This window comes from Ursus arctos, unplaced genomic scaffold, assembly GCF_023065955.2.
Source record: "Ursus arctos isolate Adak ecotype North America unplaced genomic scaffold, UrsArc2.0 scaffold_11, whole genome shotgun sequence".
In the NCBI taxonomy this organism is placed as follows: Eukaryota; Metazoa; Chordata; class Mammalia; order Carnivora; family Ursidae; genus Ursus; species Ursus arctos.
In genome coordinates, this window is record NW_026622775.1 from 70,490,832 (window position 1) to 70,510,165 (window position 19,334).

The 19,334-nt window shown below is 39.2% G+C and overlaps 1 protein-coding gene across 1 annotated transcript in view; it reads right to left on the reverse strand.

Moving 5' to 3' along the window:
- The window catches only part of XPO7 (exportin 7), a 42,703-nt gene extending 24,213 nt beyond the window's left edge, over positions 1-18,490 (reverse strand). Inside the window, exons 1-9 of the mRNA XM_057310224.1 lie at positions 15,397-18,490; positions 14,728-14,874; positions 12,268-12,361; positions 11,644-11,810; positions 10,554-10,646; positions 7,986-8,090; positions 6,482-6,647; positions 5,800-5,873; positions 4,069-4,188 (exon numbers count right to left, since the gene is read on the reverse strand). Coding sequence (XP_057166207.1) covers positions 4,069-4,188; positions 5,800-5,873; positions 6,482-6,647; positions 7,986-8,090; positions 10,554-10,646; positions 11,644-11,810; positions 12,268-12,361; positions 14,728-14,874; positions 15,397-15,417 — 987 coding nt within the window. The 5' untranslated portion in view covers positions 15,418-18,490. The remainder of the gene's footprint in view (positions 1-4,068; positions 4,189-5,799; positions 5,874-6,481; positions 6,648-7,985; positions 8,091-10,553; positions 10,647-11,643; positions 11,811-12,267; positions 12,362-14,727; positions 14,875-15,396) is intronic.
- Positions 18,491-19,334: the final 844 nt, after the last annotated feature.

A 19,334-nucleotide genomic window follows, 5' to 3' on the forward strand; every position in this document is an offset into this window, starting at 1 on the left:
TAAATGCATTTTTAACAGCCTTCAATAAATGGTGCTGGGAAAACTGGACAGCAACAAGCAAAAAAACCGAAACTGGACCACTTTCTTACACATACACAAAAATAAGCTCAAAATGGATTAAAGACCTAAATGTGAGATCTGAAACCATAAAACTCCTAGAAGAAAATGTAGGCAGTCATCTCCCGGACATCGGCCACAGAAACATTTCTCTGGATATGTCTCCTCAGGCAAGGCAAACAAAAGCAAAAATAAACTACTGGGACTACACCAAAATAAAAAGCTTTTGCTCAGTGAAGGAAAAACCATCAACAAAATGAAAAGACAGCCTACTGAATGGGAGAAGATATCTGCAAATGATACATCTTATAAGGGGTTAGGATCCAAAATATATAAGCAACTCATACAACTCAACACCAAAAAACAATCTGGTTAAAAAATGGGCAGAGGATCTGAAGAGACATGTTGACATACAGATGGCCAACAGACACATGAAAAGATGCTCAACATCACTCATCATCAAAACCACAATGAGATATCACCTTACACTTGTCAGAATAGCTAGTTATCAAAAAGACCAGAAATAGTGGGGCACCTGGCTGGCTCCGTCATTAGAGCATGTTACTCTTTTTTTTTAAATTTAAAATAAAATTTTTAATTTATTATATATATTTTTAGAGCATGTACCCTTGATCTCAGGGTCGTGAGTTCGAACGCCACACTGGGCATAGAGCTTACTTAAAAGAACAAAACAAAAGAAGAACAGAAAGACCAACCCCCGCCAAAAAACAAAAAAAACCTACAAACTTGACCCAAAAAGATAAGAAAGAACAAGCGTTGGTGAGGATGTAGAGAAAAAGGAACTTTCATGCACTGTTGGTGGGAATACCAACTGGTACCACCACTGTGGAAAACAGTATGGAGGGTCCTCAAAAAATTAAACATAGAAATACTGTATGATCATACAGTAATTCCACTATTAGGTAACTACTCAAAGAAAACAAAAACACTAATCTGAAAAGATATATGCAACTCTATGTGTACTGCGGCATTATTTACAATATATTTCCAAGATATGGAAGCAACCTAAGTGTCCACTGACAGATGAATGGATAAAGAAGGGGTCTATATTGCATGTACCCTATATTTATACATACACATACATATACATACAATGTATTATATTACTCAACCATAAAAAAAGACTAACGTCTTGCCATTTGTGACAACGTGGATGGACCTAGGGGATATTATACTAAGTGAACTAAATCAGTCAAAGAAAGACTCATACCACAGGATTTCACTTGTATGTGGAATCTAAAAAATAAAACGAATGAACAAACAACAAAAAAAGCAGAGACAGACCCATAAATACAGAGAACAAACTGAGGGTACCCAGAGGGGAGGGAACAGGGGGATGGCCTAAAATGGACGAAGGGGAGTGGGAGACACAGGCTTCCAGTTATGGAGTGAAGAAGTCATGGGGATGAAAGGCACAGCACAAGGAATATAGTCAATGGTATTGTAATAGCTCTGTGTGGTGACAGATGGTAGCCACGCTTGCGGTGAGCATAACATAATGTACGTTCTAAGTCAACTGTACTTCAGTTAAAAAAAGAAAAAAGAATTATTAAGAAGAGGAACAGAACTGAGCATGTTTACAAATGAAATGCTTGTATGGTATTTCCTAGTGTAGAGAAGTGGTACTTTAAAAAAAGCAGGTGTTGCTCATGGATCGGAAGAATAAACATAGTTAAAATGTCCATGCTACCCAGAGCAATCTACACTTTCAACGCCATCCCGATCAAAATACCAATGACATTTCTCAAAGAGCTGGAACAAACAATCCTAAAATTTGTGTGGAACCAGAAAAGACCCCAAATCGCCAAGGAAATGTTGAAAAAGAAAAACAAAGCTGGGGGCATCACGTTGCTGGATATCAAGCTATATTACAAAGCTGTGATCACCAAGACAGCATGGTACTGGCACAAAAACAGACACACGGACCAGTGGAACAGAGTACAGACTCCAGAAATGGACCCTCGGCTCTATGGTCAACTAATCTTTGACAAAGCAGGAAAAAACATCCAGTGGAAAAAAGACAAGTCTCTTCAATAAACAGTGCTGGGAAAATTGGACAACTACATACAGAAGAATGAAACTGGACCATTCTCTCACACCATACACAAAGATAAACTCCAAATGGATGAAAGACCTCGATGTGAGACAGGAATCCATCAAAATCATAGAGGAGAACATAGGCAGCAACCTCTACGACATCGGCCATAGCAACTTCTTTCATGACACGTCTCCAAAGGCAAGAGAAACAAAAGAAAAAATGAACTTTTGGGACTTCATCAAGATATAAAATTTCTGCACAGCAAAGGAAACAGTCATCAAAACAAAGAGGCAATCCATGGAATGGGGGAAGATATTTGCAAATGAAACTACAGATAAAAGGCTGGTATCCAAGATCTATAAAGAACTTCTCAAACTCAATACACGAGGAACAAATAATCAATTCAAAAAATGGGCAGAAGATATGAACAGACACTTTTCCAATGATGACATACAAATGAATAACAGACACATGAAAAAATGTTCAAAATCATTAGCCATCAGGGAAATTCAAATCAAAACCACACTGACATACCACTTTACGCCAGTTAGAATGGCAAAAATTGACAAGGCAGGAAACAAATGTTGGAGAGGATGTGGAGAAAGGGGATCCCTCTTACACTGTTGGTGGGAATGCAAGTTGGTACAGCCACATTGGAAAACAGTGTGGAGGTCCCTCAAAAAGTTAAAAATAGAGCTACTCTATGACCCAGCAATTGCACTACTGGGTGTTTACCCCAAAGATACAGACGTAGTGAAGAGAAGGGCCATATGCACCCCAATGTTCATAGCAGCATTGTCCACAATAGCTAAATTGTGGAAGGAGCCGAGATGCCCTTCAACGGATGACTGGATTAAGAAGATGTGGTCCATATATACAATGGAATATTACCAAGCCATCAGAAAGAACGATTACACAACATTTGCAGCAACATGGATGGAACTAGTAGAGATTATGCTAAGTGAAATAAGTCAAGCAGAGAAAGACAATTATCATATGGTTTCACTCAATTATGGTACATAAGGAATAGCAGGAAGATCGGTAGGAGAAGGAAGGGAAGAATGAAAGGGGGAATGAACCACGAGAGACTATGGACTCTGGGAAACAAACTGAGGGTTTCAGAGGGGAGGGGGGTGGGGGATTGGGCTAGGCCGGTGATGGGTATTAAGGAGGGCACATATTGCATGGAGCACTGGGTGTTAAACACAAACAATGAATCATGCAACACTATATTAAAAAAAAAAAAAAGCAGGTGTTGGCTGAACCAAAAAATACGAAAAGGGCAACTGAGTTATGGAATGAATATCAAATAGGCAATATCTCCCTTCCCACCTAATAGCAGCCCTACACACTTGAGTAAATAATGTATATTAAAAAAAATGTATAAAAAAAATGGAAATAGAAACAAAACCCAAACTCTAGATTCTTAATTTCTTGGGGGAAAAATGACTAGCTCTCTCCTTATTCTCTTTTGTCAAAGTGATCCTTTCCCCTAAGTCCTGTATTCCTGATGCCCAAGGATACAAACTCCTCATTTGTGTAAACGCTCTCAGGAATCTGCCTAGAGGATGCCTGGGTGGCCCAGCTGGTTAAGTGTCTGCCTTCAGCTCAGGTGATGATCCCAGGGTCCTGGGATCAAGTCCTGCATTAGGTTCCTTGCTCAGCAGGGAGCCTGCTTTTCCCTCTGCCTTCTGCTCCCCCTGCTTGTGCTCTGACAAATAAATCTTAAAAAAAAAAAAAAAAAAAAAAAGAGAGAGAATCTGCCTACAGATACAGACTCACTTAAATCTTCTGGGAACGACACACTGAACTGTTCTCTAGGATTTCTGCTAAGTGTGGCCTCTAGATGGATTTCCTTCTGACTTAACAGAGAGGCATATACTAATCACACACACCCACACACAACATACATTTAAATATGTATTCAAATAATAAATTCTCAAAAATCTTACCTGTGGGTTTTCCAGTATTCGTTTAACACCATCAACAAGATGTGAGAGAAACTTGGCCCTCTCTGCATTGTTAAACAGGGATCTTCTGACTGAGGCAATCTGTACTAAGCAGGATAATACCTAAAAGCAGGCACAACCAAACACAATTGATTAAAAAGATGATATGGCTACTCCATACTATTTTTTCCCTCCCTCCCCTCCTAGAATATTCTTCTTTACATATGCCATTAATTCTGTTCTTTCAACCTCTGCTACTATTATCACAATATAGAAAGATCAAGGAAGGTGCAGCTGAGGATACTGGAAACAGCTTTATTAAAAGAAAAAAAAAGATCATTAGATCCAAGTTACCACAACTTGGTTAAATTCACAGTCTGGAAATTCACTTACATATTATTATTCTTTGACCACCCTTGGCTTCTTTGGCTCTTGGTAAGATATATATTTAAGGCTTGGAAATAGCATACAATTCGTAGGTTAAGTAAAGCTTTAGATATAGTTTCCTCTGCTTCATTAAGACTTTCAGCTAATCAGGCTTGGCCATAATGAAATAACCAAGTTAGATCTGTGTCCTGAAAAGAACAGGCTTTACACTGAAAACATTTTAGCCTTTCCCCACTGTGCTAGATATTTTATATTGTTTGCCCCTCCCGATCTGTCTTCTATCCTTCTCCACACTGCTCTGTACCCTGGGAGGCTGACTTCTGTCCACCAACAGCCAGTGCTCCGCTGCCCTCTTGCCTCTGGTAGGCTTCAACCACTGGAAAGTACTAACAGGAGATTAAGGACAGGAAGAAAAGATGTGAACCCTTCTGGACCCCTGGCTGGGCCATGACTGGCAGTGTCCCTCTCTCTGCTGCCCAGCCCTCCCCTAAGCCACAGCTTCAGCTCTTTCCAGGGTTTCCTCCCCTTGCCCTCTGTGATTCCCTACGACTGCACCCCCTAGAGGGTGTACCTCACCTCACCACCCCTTGCTGGATTCCCTTAGTGTTGCTCACATCTTTACTAATAGTCTTTTCACGAACTACCTCTCTTGAGCGAGCTACCTTTTCCTGAAGTAAACTGAATGATACAAACAATGCTGAATTCATGTTTCTACTAAAGCTAAGGTCTACATTTGGAAAAGTACCATAGTAACAAGGAAAACGGCCTACTGTAGAAACATTATGTAAAACACCCATTACTTTACTGTTTTATCTGTATGTTTTGTACAGTAGCATTTTACACCAATCTAAAATACTAGGCCAATGTCTTTCAGGACCTGGATGAATTTTGAGATTTGAGGAGGGTAATTACTGCTTTAAAAGAGAAATGCATCATTTCCAAGAGCTCTCTAATGTCATCCAGGATAGTATACAAATTTGTCTTCCCCTTACAGCTTCCATTTATCACTTATGTAACATGTGCTTGAAGGATTTTCAAAAATTTTCTTGGGCAGGATAATCTTCAGTTAGACAATATGAGCTGACCGGCCCCCCACTCTAGCCCGTGACTGACTGAGGTACAGTATAAAGTCAGATTCAAGTCAGGAATAATTTAAAGAGAATTAAGTTAAGACTTTACTGCGAGAACCTTTAGGCTATAAGCTTTACCACAAAAGGCTAGATAACTAACCCTAATTTCTATACTTGTATGATTTTGTACAACAAAATGAACGAGCATATAAAGCCCGTTCACCATTGCTACTTTCTAGACGTCGGTTAGGCCTTAGGAACTGTGGTCCTGACTCACCAGAGGTGAAAATGAAGGAGGGATGGAATGATACAGGTCAAAAAACAGCTGCAGAGTTGAAGAATCTAAGAACGCTGAAAAAAGACAAAGGAGCCGTTACTGAGTATGTCGTAGCTCGTTACTAGCGTTACTAGCGGCACGCTTACAGCCCTGTGTATTAGGGGGCATGTCCTCTGCTTTAGCATCTCCAACGCGTTACTTCCTTTCAGCTGATATGCTAAGAGGGGCTTTCGGTTTTCTGGTTTTTTGCTTTTTAAAGCACTAGGTTTTAGCTCCTCTAAGGTAGAGATTCATTCTTGTGATTCTTAGAGAACTTAACAATCAGGACTATGTTCAAAGCAAGAAGTCTGATCCTGAAGAACACAAAAACAAGCAAAAGCACAAGTTCTTTTCTTTGATTTTGTGTTTAAGCCTAGAAATGACCTCAAATGAGTACCATCACAGGAGTGTCTAGGTGATGAATGCGAGAAGGGCAAACTCACAACCATTAGTAACCCAGCCAAGCTGAGGGATTTGTAAGGTTGCCCCAACACCCTCTTCCTCACTGTATCAAGACAGATGCTGGCTTTCTAAGTTTTCTCGAAAAGCGAGCAAGGGATCACCGGGCTTCCTCAGACCATGCGGCAGACACGCGTGGGGCTGCGCAGCAAGCAGTCTGTTCCCGGGGGCGCAGTGCTCCTACCCGATCTCCAGCTCGTGGGAATCTGTACTGTGCACAGGTCGTCTGAGGACTCGTCCGTAGACGTGCCGATGAAGTCAAAGTTCAGGCAGTTGTGAGTGAGCTTGAGCAGTTGCATGAGCAAGCCGTGCTGACTTTCATCATTCAAGTTTAGATTCTTTCCTGAAGCCTGTAAAAATTACCACGTAATGAGCCCCACACAATCACTCCTCTCTTCCAAGCTTGCTGCCAGACTCCTGAGGAGGCTGTTAAGCCAGAAAAGGAGCGCAGTATTTCAACTCAATAAAGTGCTGTTTCCCCTGCAAAAGAGGCTGCTCTTCTGTCACCTTAATGTCACTATGAAAATCCGAGCTCCTTACTTACTACAAAAACATGAAACTGGTATTTAAAGAAATCCCCCTTTAGAAAGGTATTCTTTACATGTTGTCGACACAGTGACCACAGGGGATTCTGAAGCAAGATGGGATGGGTGGTTACTCCATCTGCTATGAGATCCTAGTTATTTCTAGATGGGGCGGTGACCTCAGTGACTAGCTGGCTAATTGTTTTTGATGGTATCAGCCAGGAGGAGTCAATCCTCAGTTTTCTCAAAAGCTTTCCCCCCTCAGGGGGTACAACAGTTTTTGCGCGGTAGCTTGCCCAGCCCGAGGACTGTTTGGGAATTCTGAGGTAGAACTAGGTAATTGAGGAAAAAGATGAACATCACTAACTGGGATAACACAGAATCCAAACTTGCTTCTAAAACTCACGACATAATGGAAAATGAGACTAAGAACAAAAAACGCCACAAAAACCCAAAACAAGCAAACAAACAACCCAAAATGAACAAACAGCCAGAGGCTAACCCCATTTAGCTTTCTACAGGGAGTTCCTATAGATTGTTATAAATGTGAGCATTTCTTTCCTAGTTCAACTTATCCATAAATGAACTTCGACACCCATTTTCTGTTTTAAAACAGGCAATTTCCTTATGTGATAACTGTCTACCCCTTCAGGTTATGAAATCTAAATGGATGGTACAAATTCAAACTCGACTTTTCCTTACAGACGCGGCTTGTGTATGTGCCGCCTGCAGCTCAGCAGGGGAGCCTGTTTCCGTATGCTAACAGTGCAGTCGGAACCTGCTCTTAGAGCTCTAAGAATCTAAGCACCATAAAGCTAACATGCCTTTATTCCATGCAGGAAGATTTTATGTGGGTATAAAAAAGCAAACAACAAAATCCCAAACTTTGTGGTAAACTAGATTCCTCGGGATACGTGTTTACTTACTGTGCTTTGCTTCGTGGAATAGCCCTGAAATAAGGCAATTCCAAACCCCTCTCTGAAGTCAGTGGTCAGTATGGCACTTTCTTCCACATCTTGGAGACCGGCATCATGTGAGAGATGGTAATGGGTCGAGCTGCACCAACTCTCAAGGGGTCAGCTTGTAGCTGACCTCTAACAGGTCTCCACTCATTCTCATCCTTTCAAAGGGGACTGGGAAGCAGGACCCAAACTACAATCTCACCTGTTTTAATAAATTGCAGGAAAGTGTGAAGATATCAAATAATGATGAATCTCGGAAAGAAGACGCTATTTTTCTGTGCTTGGTTAAAGGATGTGTGGTGTCGGCCTGTGCAAAAAGATAAACCAATCCAAGTTTTAGAATTAATTGCAAAGAAAAAAATTTTCATATAGACTTCAAATGAACTAGGATTTCCAATAAAACCAACTTACATACAAAATACATTTTTAACGATTAAATTACTGTTAACTCGCGTATAATGAGAGGATGCAAAGGACACTAAGCTGCTAACAGCTAGCAGGGTAGGTCTGTAGCTTACAGATGGAAGACAGAAAGAGGGATGAGTGTCTCCACTGCAAAGTGTTACTCTCCTCCGCATTCAGGGAGGTAGAACTGAACCAACCGCTGGCAGATATCGCTAATTACTACTAGCATGTCGGACTGTGGCTTAGTCTCAGAAACACAGTGGCAAGGCTTGCTAAACAATCTGCTCAAGGCTCAAGTTACCACAGAATTTTCAAAGCAGTCATTAACTGACAGCCATGAACGCAGGATAACTGACAATTGCCCGTGTAACACCCTCCACCTTCTCTAACCTATTTCAACACGTGGTCTCTCTCCCAGAAGTGAGCACTTAATTGAAGGGCGGCATCAGTCTCTCACTTTTTCCTCTGTTCCTCTCTTTTCAGCCAAACTTTTAAGGTTTTTACGGTTAGGAACTCTGTCTTTTACTACTTTATATGCCCTCTATTCCTGACACAGGCACTTCAGGAAGCGGAATAAAGGGATTTCAAGGTTACCAAAGGAAGTTTTAGTCCGACCACCTACTGAAAGCTTAAATTTCTTCTATATACCAATCAATTCATCTAAGAGGGGGCTCATCGGCTGCTGGCACATTAAAGAACAATGCAGCAGGATTTCTGACTCCTCTCGGTTTTCTTTTTTAAAGCTTTATTTATTTAAGTAATCTCTACACCCAACGTGGGGCTTGAACTCACGACCCAGAGATCAAGAGTCACATGCTCCTCTGACTGAGCCAGCCAGGCGCCCCTCCCCTTGATTTTATTTCTAAGTTCAGACAGGGTTGGTAATAGAAATATGCTTTCTGATTTAAATCTGACAACCAAAAAGATGACAGAAAACAAAGTTTTGCAGAGGTTCAAAACATCCCCCAATTCTAGCATCAGTATCACTGTGTTATCATAAATGTCTTGGATAATATGGCATTGCCATATTATATACCATATTTCACATATAATTGGTTATGCTGACCATAATACAGAGAATAACTGCACACATTAAGTACATTACACACATTTCTATTGTTCCATTAAGAGAGACAAATAAAATTTTTGAGTTTTAAAAAGTAACAACACTAGCGTATTTTGTGGGGCCAACCTTCAAAGAGGAGAATGTTAACCCCGCAATCTCTGTCCTCAGTTAATAGGTGCTCTCGTATTACAAAGGTAATAGTGGTTCAATAATAAGTTATTTGTTAAGAGCACAGGCTCTGGAATAAGATTATGCAGGCTCAAATTCAGATATGGTTGCTTGCTAACCGTGACACCTTAGGCAAAGTATTGACCTTTATGTGCCTCAGGTTCCTCACCTAGAAAATGGGACAGCCACGGGACCTACCTTCCAGAACTATGGTGGGAATAAAATTAGCTGCTATCAGTAACGTGCTCAGAACAGCACCTGGCGCTCAGAGGTCACTCAAAAGTACAAGCTATTGTTATTTTGATAATTACTGACCATAGTGGGGATCGCATGTGACAGAGAACACAGTATGGACTCCAGAGTTTAAATGGCTAGAAGCTGATGCATTTAAAACAGTACTACCTCATGGTTAAAATTTCTCAGGGTTAATAAAAAGGTCTGCGTAAATATGCGCGATAGCAACGGTGATGCCGATGTAATTCAGAGCTGGCGACTGAAGGGTGAGATGTCACAACTAATATTAATACTGGCCTGTTCAATAATTACAAAATTTTAGCTGGATACAAAAGTAAATGACAAAAAAAAAAAATAGCCAGAGCGAAAGAAAGCCACTGGTGTTTCCTCTGTAGTAACCTGTGACAAGAAGGACTACTCGAAAAATTATTTGGTATTTAGCAGAATGTTTTATGCGTTCTAAAAAGATCACCAGAAAAGTCTTTAATAGTAGCACATGGGAACCGAGTTTTAAATGGTTATAAATACATATTAATGTATTCAGCAGAAGTGGCACACAAACGGTCTGGTTCCACTTTTGTGATCCCCTTTTTGGACGCATTCTCTTTCATTAGCAAAGCAGTAATTTATTAATGTTTTGACTTAGGACCATTGCTCTCATCTCTCACAATGAACATCAGTATCAGCAAGGAGAGCCGATGGACAGATAAAATGTTCGGGAGACAGAAGGGGACCAGGACACTGAAAACGAGGTACACTGCACTTACAGAGGAAAACCCAATGGAACAATTGTTTCAAAGGGCATTAATCACTTACCGCAAAAGCACACAACTGCCAAAAAAGATCATCCCACACATAGCAGAAAACACCAATACTAAGAAAAAATATGGCACTTACTTCAATGAGGAAGGCTGTAGCACTTACTTGATTAATTTCATTGGTTAGCTGAGATAAAATTGTGACGCCAATGATGCAGTACTCAACACTATCCTGGTAAAAACAACGTAAGGCAGAAATTGGTGTGTGCAGCGTGACTTCAGCTACGGCACTGCAGCCACGCTTCTGAAACGGCAGAACCCTATGTAGCTATTAAAACTGCTGAGATAAGGCAGCGAGGAACTGTAGTTTAAAACTGTTGCTTTGCAGGACATAAATGTAACTGCCACAGAGGAAGACTGCTAAATCTGACTTCATCAAGACTGAAACCTTTTGTATTTAAAAAATAGTCATAAGCAGCATACCATACCCATTCTACAAAGAGAAACTGGCAAAATACATTTAAGATAAGTGACAAATGGATGCATAACCTAATTCAGAGACCGCATACAATAATAAGAAAAAGACAAAGAACCAGATTTTAAAAATTAAATAATATATAAATAGGAAGTTCACAGAAAAAAAAACAAGTAGTAAATTAACATATGAAAATTTGCTTTGTTTCATTCATAACTCTTTTTACCTATTAAATTGGAAAAATAAAAAAGCTGAGCTCCCAGGGTGAAAGTACAGAGGAATAGGCAGGCACTCTTTTAATTGTTGTAGGAAACAACTTTTTTTGAGGATAATTTGGAACTATCTTTGAAAGCCAAAAATACACATATCCCTTTTGATTGTATAATTCCAAGGCTAGAAATTCACCCTATAAACACACTTATTCCAAGTATGACAGGTGTATATATTTTAGGATATTCACTCAAGTGTTCACTTAACAAAGTATAGAACCAAACTAAATGCCCGCCTACAAGACATTAGTTAATCAAGCGATGGTATTTTCAGATTGGGATAGTATATAGGCATTAGAAAAAATGGAGTTTGTTTGTGCTGACATGTATGTATGTAAAGCCAAGGAATATTAAAGGCAAAAAAGACACAGAAAAGAATGTACAAAATTATTCCATTTTGTGTAATTTTTAAAAAAGTAGATCACTATATAAGCATATACATGTTGCTTCTCACATTCCTACTACATCACATATATACATCATACCTGTAAGAACCTTGTGACGTCTGTGATTGCATTTCTGAAGACATAGTCGTCCTTCTGACAGTCAAACCAGCCCAGTTTTGTGATTCTGGCATATAACTGAATAAGTGCTTGTGTCACGAAAGTAGCCAACTTTGGCCGAGTGGCAAGGTAGTTGAGCACATAGTTCCCTACAAGACAAAAAAACCCACATAATAAAAAGCTCTGCCAGAGAAGGGACACATCTTTAAATATATTAACCATCCAAGAAATGGTAAATTTAGCCTATTTCCCCTAAACTGCCTTAATTCTTGTTTCTGTTGTATTCCCTTAATTCTTAATGCGATAGAGAAATGGGACTTTGAATTTTAAGATTCGTAGACGTTCCAATTCAGGATTTTATACTTGTCACAGTGAAGACCCTGGAGTATGGCAGCCTTGAATCTACTCCTAGACAGTTAAATAACATGCCTGCATAGAATTCAAAATCCTTAACAACATTTTTCTTAGTGGCAGTAAAGACTGCCATGCATATTTTGTATGCTTTCCAATTTCAGAACATTATCAAACAAGCAACATAAATTTAACTATTACTAGCACATCACTAAACAAACTAATTTCTTGAAAACGGATTAATTCTCTACTTACGAATATCTATGCGCTGCTCCAATGGTAGAGGGTTGTTTGTGCGTGATACAAGCTTTGTAAGGCATGTAGCTGCCAGTAACTGGGAGTAAGAGGACTGTGAAAAGACGGGGAAAAGGACTCAGAATTCAATTTTATTGAGTTAGTCACGAGGTTTTTTATTAGGAGATCTATGCTGAGATTCAAGAAATAGTAATCAGTTTTGCCATATTCGATCCTCCACATTTTAGAGGGTCTAAGGAAAAATGAGTCCCACACAGAGTATATGTTCACTGAGCTGATTTCAGTTATGAACAAGGTGCAGTATGAAGTGAATGGGCTGATCGAACTGAATCCAGGGCAGATTCTGTATCACTTAGAGGGGCCCACACTGGAGAGGATAATTTCAGAAAGATATTAAGACAAATCTTTAGAAGATGTATCTCTTCTTTCATTTAAACCAAGAAATCTTTGTCAAAGGCCTTGTTATAGTGATGTTTCAAAAAGTTTCAACTCAAAATATTGCTATAGTATACCATTAGAAAGTTTCAAAAAAAAAAAAAAACCAGCATTAAAAGGAGTCATTACATTATGCTGTATAGTTAATCCCTAAACTATATCTTTACATCAGCACGGCTATCAATCAGATACAGCTTTGGGGGATGTATATGCTAGTTTTAAAGTAAATTTATGAGAAAGAAAAATTATGCCCTATGCAAGGGAACAGCATTATCATATTTCTCACATGTGGATTTTATGAATTTTAACCTTATGGAGAATAGAATATTCCGGTATTCTAATTGATCATAATGTATAAAAAAGAGCCATGTGCAAATTCTTCCATGTGGCACTATTATGATAATGTCCCATAACAGGGACAGACTCAGGACTATTAAAGTAATTTAATTAAGGGTCAAGGATAATTTCCTATAACACTAAAAATCCTTAAGACAGTAGGCTATCCACAGGCACTGCATAATGCCACCAGTTACAAAAAAATTTATGCTTAAGAAAAAAATCTAGGGGCGCCTGGGTGGTTCAGTCGTTAAGTGTCTGCCTTCCGCTCAGATCACGATCCCAGGGTCCTGGGATCGGGCCCCGCATTGGGCTCCCTGCTCCACTGGGAGCCTGCTTCTTCCTCTCCCACTTCCCATGCTTGTGTTCCCTCTCTCGCTGTGTCTCTGTCAAATAAATAAATAAAATCTTTAAAAAAATCTATAAAGTCACTTTGACATGTGATTTTTATTCAACACCTCTGAACATGGTTTAAACTGATTAGAGTCGGTGTGTCAAATCACTCTAACTACAGAATACAGCATACAACTGTAACGACACATTATACAACATCTAGATGGTTTTCATAATAATTCCAATAAACCTGCTAAGTCACTAAGAAGTCAACAGAGATTAATAGGGAGATTCCAATATAACTGCTTTTAGTACTGCGCCGAGCCTGTTTTACTGCCCCTTGTTTTATTTACTGACTGTCAACATGAGGATCCGGAGTTAACAGGGTCAGAGACGATACTGTGGGGCTCCAGTGGGAGTGAATTTCCCGTAGCACAAAATATACAAATATAAGTTGGTCAATCGGAAGACTAAGGGACTGGAAAGAACTACACAACATACTACGTGCATAAACAGAACGGAGCACTACACGCTCTCTGATCAGGGCTCCGTGACCTTCCTATGCTTGGGAAAGGAGTAACATCTCTCAGCTACTAAAGGATAACTTCAGCCAACTGAACAAATACTGTAACACTGTCAATGAAAATTCAAACACGAAACCATCTAGAATTTTACCTTCAAAACAACTTCACTGCTTTTGTTCTTTCCACATGTCCTTCCAGTCTGAACTAGACACCAGCTAGACTGCTAGCTGCTGGTCTAGTTGGGATTCTTACTCTCTCGGGCCCTTTCAGGATACCTCGTTGGACGCTTAGCCTTCCTGAGACCTCCATCTTGCCCCCAATACTAATGTAATCAAACGAGGTCTTATTGACAGCATTATACTGACCACTGCACTGCCATTTTGAAAACTACGACTTCTTGCGGTTTTTGTTGTGGAATCTCCCCCCAGGCCTCTAAGGCAATAAGCAGCAGCTGTGGTACAGAGGGGGCAGCGCAGCGGCCACCGGGGAGCTTATGTGGGAAGAAGGGTCATTCATATATAGCTCTGTCTTCTTTGTAAAGGATACAAGGTGGTACTTAAGTATGAAAAACAGAAAAAAAAGTCCCAGAAATTTGATTCAAGATGAAAAATGACAGAAAAAAATACACGTTCAACGAGATTTTCCTGATGAGGCTGTGTGTCCTTTTACTATCAACCTGGCAGCTACTGATGGTGCTTTTTAAAGGTGAAATTAAGAAGGCAGAGAGGCACCTAGAAAAATTAAGGAACACAAGCTATCCCAACCCACCCTTAAACTCTGACTATATTTTCCTGAACCCCTCATCCTTCAGGAGTTTTCCAATCTTACGTACACTTCCTCTTTCGAGGAGTAGCTGGCACTTGCTCAGGCAATCAGGGCTGTTGGTGAATTCAACCAAGGCTTTCTCTGCCTGGAGTCGAGTGGTTGTGTCTGTTGTCTCATAAAGCTGTTTGCACAGATTCTCTAGTTGGGCCAGGCTCTGGAAGAGATCAGTCAAGAGAGAAATCAGTCCGGCCTCCTATGTACACAAGGTACTGTGCACAAAACCACTGGACGAAGATAAGTAATAATCAATGGAGAGAGACTTTTTTCTCAACTCTGAGGAGAATCTGGGTGACCTTTATCTAATAATAACCATTTATAGTTTTTAAATTTTACATTTTAGAAGACAAAATGATAAAATGCCTAAAATACCTGTATTTTTTAGGTCATTCTGTTGGAGATCAATCACAAGTGATACACTCGTTTTTCCTTGCAAACACCCATCCTCCTAAGCTTTTCCAAAAGGCTTTCAAATAAATATTCAGAATTTACTTGTTCTGCCATCAATTTCAAAACAATACTGGAGGCACTACTGTAAAGCTTAATTTTACAAGTGTCACATATATCCTTATATAATTTTAAATATTTTCCCTTTTCCCAGCAGTTATTAGCTCACAATTATGTGTACGAATAAAGATGGCCAACCTCTGTGAGAAAGCTTCAGAATGCATGTACGCACCTTCCTCCCTGGGTCCCTCATGTTTAAAGTTCAGCAGACTCTCTTCTCCTGTCGTACTTTAAACTCTTGCTTCGGTTCCAAATTTAAAGTGGAAGGGTCAAAATAAATTCAACCCTCGCATATGCTCAGACGGAGATAAGACCAGGGAAACGCCCCCAAACAAACCCTTCTCTCCAAATCTTGAACCAGTTCCAGGGAGGCAGGAAGGGGATGGGTGTGTGCTTCAGTCAAAAACCCAAAGGGATGCAAATCTACTTCCACTGAACGTGGTGTTGAAAAGCAAAGAGGAAAGAAACCAGTAAGAATTCACTTAACTGTCACCTTTCACTGATTCGAAGAGGAGGGCAAACATCTGTTAGTCTTTAAAGGAATGGTTTGGACTTTAAGAAGAAATCTGAGCACATCTGCTACAGCAGCAAGCAAGATTTGGTTTAAACAGTTTGAGGGATCCTACTATTAGAAATGACAATTCTAACAGGAATAGAAATAATAGTAACAATAGTAATATGATAATAATTAAACAAACTGACCTGGGTAAACAGCCTACAATTTTTCACACTGTCTGTCTGCCCAAGGCTTTTCATAATCACTTTATTTCATTACGGTGTTCCTTTATAAATCACAGCTTTTCCACTAAGTAGGAAAGCCCTTAGGGCACGATACCTACTTTACTCAACCTGATTAATAAATTTCAAACATTAACCTACAGGAAACAAGAAAGACAAATACTGACACTCAAAGATCAGCAGTCTCACTTCAGAGAGCTCCCCAACAACAGACACAACAACCTCGACCTCCAAAACAAAACCAACCAACCACCTTTCAAAACATCTTGGGACTCTGATTAGCCTTATGTTTAATTTGTTCCTGACTTCCAGGAGCCTCACTTAATACCTTCTTGAATTTAAAAGTGCAGAGGAAACTGCACTTGCAAAAAAGTCAGATCTCAGTGAAGTTCCGTAAGTAGTACCTGATTTTTTCACAAGCTTCTGAACACAAGGAGTATTGGATAAGGCGGATTAATTACATACAGTCCATAAACACCAGTGAAGGTGATACACTTACAATACTGGCCCAAGATCTGACAAATGAATCGGTTTAATTTTAAATCCCCATGTTCCTAAACGGGATTAAATCTCCTTCATAAGGTTTTGTTTCAATCTAGCAGGCTGGGTTTCCCCATCCCCCATAAAATGATTCATTTAAAAAAAAAAAAAAGGAAAAAAATTATTTAAAAAATAGGTTAACAGGGGCACCTGGCTGGCTTAGTCAGTAGCACATGTGACTCTTGATCTCAGGGGCTGTGAGCTTTGAGTTCCACATTGGGTGTAGAGATTACTTAAAAAAAAAAAAAAAAAAAGGTAACACAGAAACCATCAGCAGAAAGTCTCCCTAACTAAAACTGAAAATAGCTATAAAATCTGGTATTAGGTATTAGGGAGCAGCAGCCGCCTCATAACTCCACAGCCACCACACACTTGGAGCTTTCCAGTATCTGGAACAGACACTCCCTTTACAGTCGTGCTGCTTAAGGTATAATGACTCTCTTTCAAGTCTGATCAATCAGTTCTGGTAGCACCCCCAGTGCATCTCTTGTTTATGTTTATTACAACGAAGTTGTTCACATGACAATGGCTAGGCATCTGTCACCAGTACTTCCTTACTGCTGAAAACCTACACGCAGGTTATGGTGGGCTTTCTCCGTGGTGGTTCTGTTTTGATCTAATTCAGCAGAAAAAAACATACTGCAGGGTAAGTCTGTTAATGAGTTCTCAGGTCAGGAAACAAGTCTGTTTAAAAAACAAAAAATCTGACCATTTACACAAACGGTTTGAAGAACTATAGCCTTGTTTCTGTGTTTCCAGAACGAATGGGAAACAATTTTGTCTTCCCAAACAATTGGTGAAAACATCTAAAAACCACAGGGTTAATAGTCATTTCATTTGGGAGTATTACCCATACTGCCCATGGAAGGAGAGGAGAATGACACATTCATTTTTATGTCCTTTTGGATCCTAATGTTTCTAAAGCAAATCTAACAGATTATCCTGAATCACCCTTTTTGGAACCCTGATAAAACAATTTATCCTACTATTACTTGATTAGCTATTAAAAGTAGTACTTCACATTTAGGATAGCAACAACACATCACGGCATTTCCCCCCTTTGCACAGTAGCACCTGGATTAACCTTCTCCCATCCACCTGTCTTAGTAAGGGCAACTATTACGTGATACAAGTTCAGTCACAGAAAAGCCTCCAGAGCAGAATGCCTATTTTCTATTCCTGAAATTGCCAAATGTATAATCCACAAAGAAACTTCCACCTGGTCCCACTGGAACAGGAAAGCACATTTCGGTGAAATACTTCACAAAACTGGAAGGCGATCTTCCACTAGCAAAGTACTACTTTAGTACAAGAAATGTAAGACAAGCTCCAAACCTAGACCACACTGATTTCAGCAGTGATAGTTAAGATGAAGGTACTGTCTTCACTAATATTTAGCAACAATGTCATTTTATACAGTCTTTTAAACTTGAATAGAGAAAATACAGCTCATTTACTCTCATTTCAATATAAGGTGCAACCAGTTGAGACTACAGACCTCAGGATATACTAAAGACTAACCTGAAGAGCGTCCTTTAGATTAGAGGAAAATGAAGACTATTTCTGGATTAGACACTACAGGACTCGGCGAAGCAGAATACGTTGGAACTTATTTTAACTTGCCAAATACTGCTTTTTAAAAAGCCTAACAGTATACATTTTTAGATTAGCCTCACTGCTTAAAAAAACAAAAATTCACTTGGAGATTTTCAATCAGAGACTAGGATACTTAATTTTAGGAAGGATTTGATGACAGTCCCATAATGCTGAGTACTGAATAGAAAACAAACAGAACCCTTGGACGACTAGTCAGATCTGCAGGTTCTCTGCAGAGCACATCTTTAATCTGACAGCCACCAGTACCACTTGCAATGATCAGAAACCACCATCCTATTACAAAAGTGTGAAGCATAGGCTCCATCCGGAGAATTTCTCATGAAAAATGTAGAGTAGATTTACCAATTCAATATCTGGATTTTCATGATTAGGAAGCCTTAAACATACAAAAAAAAAAAATTGCTGAAAAAAATCAACCCACTTTCAACCTGCTCATAAACTACATTAATTTACATCTTCTTTAATTGGAACTTTTCTATGTACTAGGAAAACACTGTGTTAATTAAAGATGCATAATGACACTGCCAGGTGAACCATTTTAAAGATCTATAAGGTTAATAAAAGTAACATACTAATTACATTTTATTATTTATCTATTCAATAAGGCATTCTTATTGTCAATAACAAGTACCCAGTTATCACAGATAATATCTTTTAAAACTCCTAAAGATCCAGTACCAACAGTTAATTGTTAGGTTAAAAAAAGCAAGTGGCCAAGCTGTATGTAGTGTGTATCATTTCTGATACATGTTAGCAAATTCACAGAAGGAAATCTGGAGGAATACAAACCAACCAATCATTTCTGGGAGGTGAGATTACGGGAAACCGTCAACTTCTATGTTATGTATTTCTGTAACTTTTGAATTTTTGATGACTATATATTACTTGTAAGCAGAACCCCCCCCCAACTATAGTATTTTTTTAAAGGACAAATTTGAGCTACATCCTCTTTCTAAATAAACTTTTCTAATTAGAAACATATTACTAATTAACAGCTGATTGTTTGCAATCAGAATTCATAAAACCAATTACCAATTCAAAAAACCAAAAAGGCAAAAGGCTATTCTAAAAATGAGATTTTTAAAAACTATGTCTCTATTTATTACTACTTTTATTTTGTTCTTTCTTACCAATTGTAAATGCTGATGATTTAAATGGTCTAAAAAGAACATTCCACAAAAGGATTCCTCTTGTTTATGTTATCTACAAAGCAAC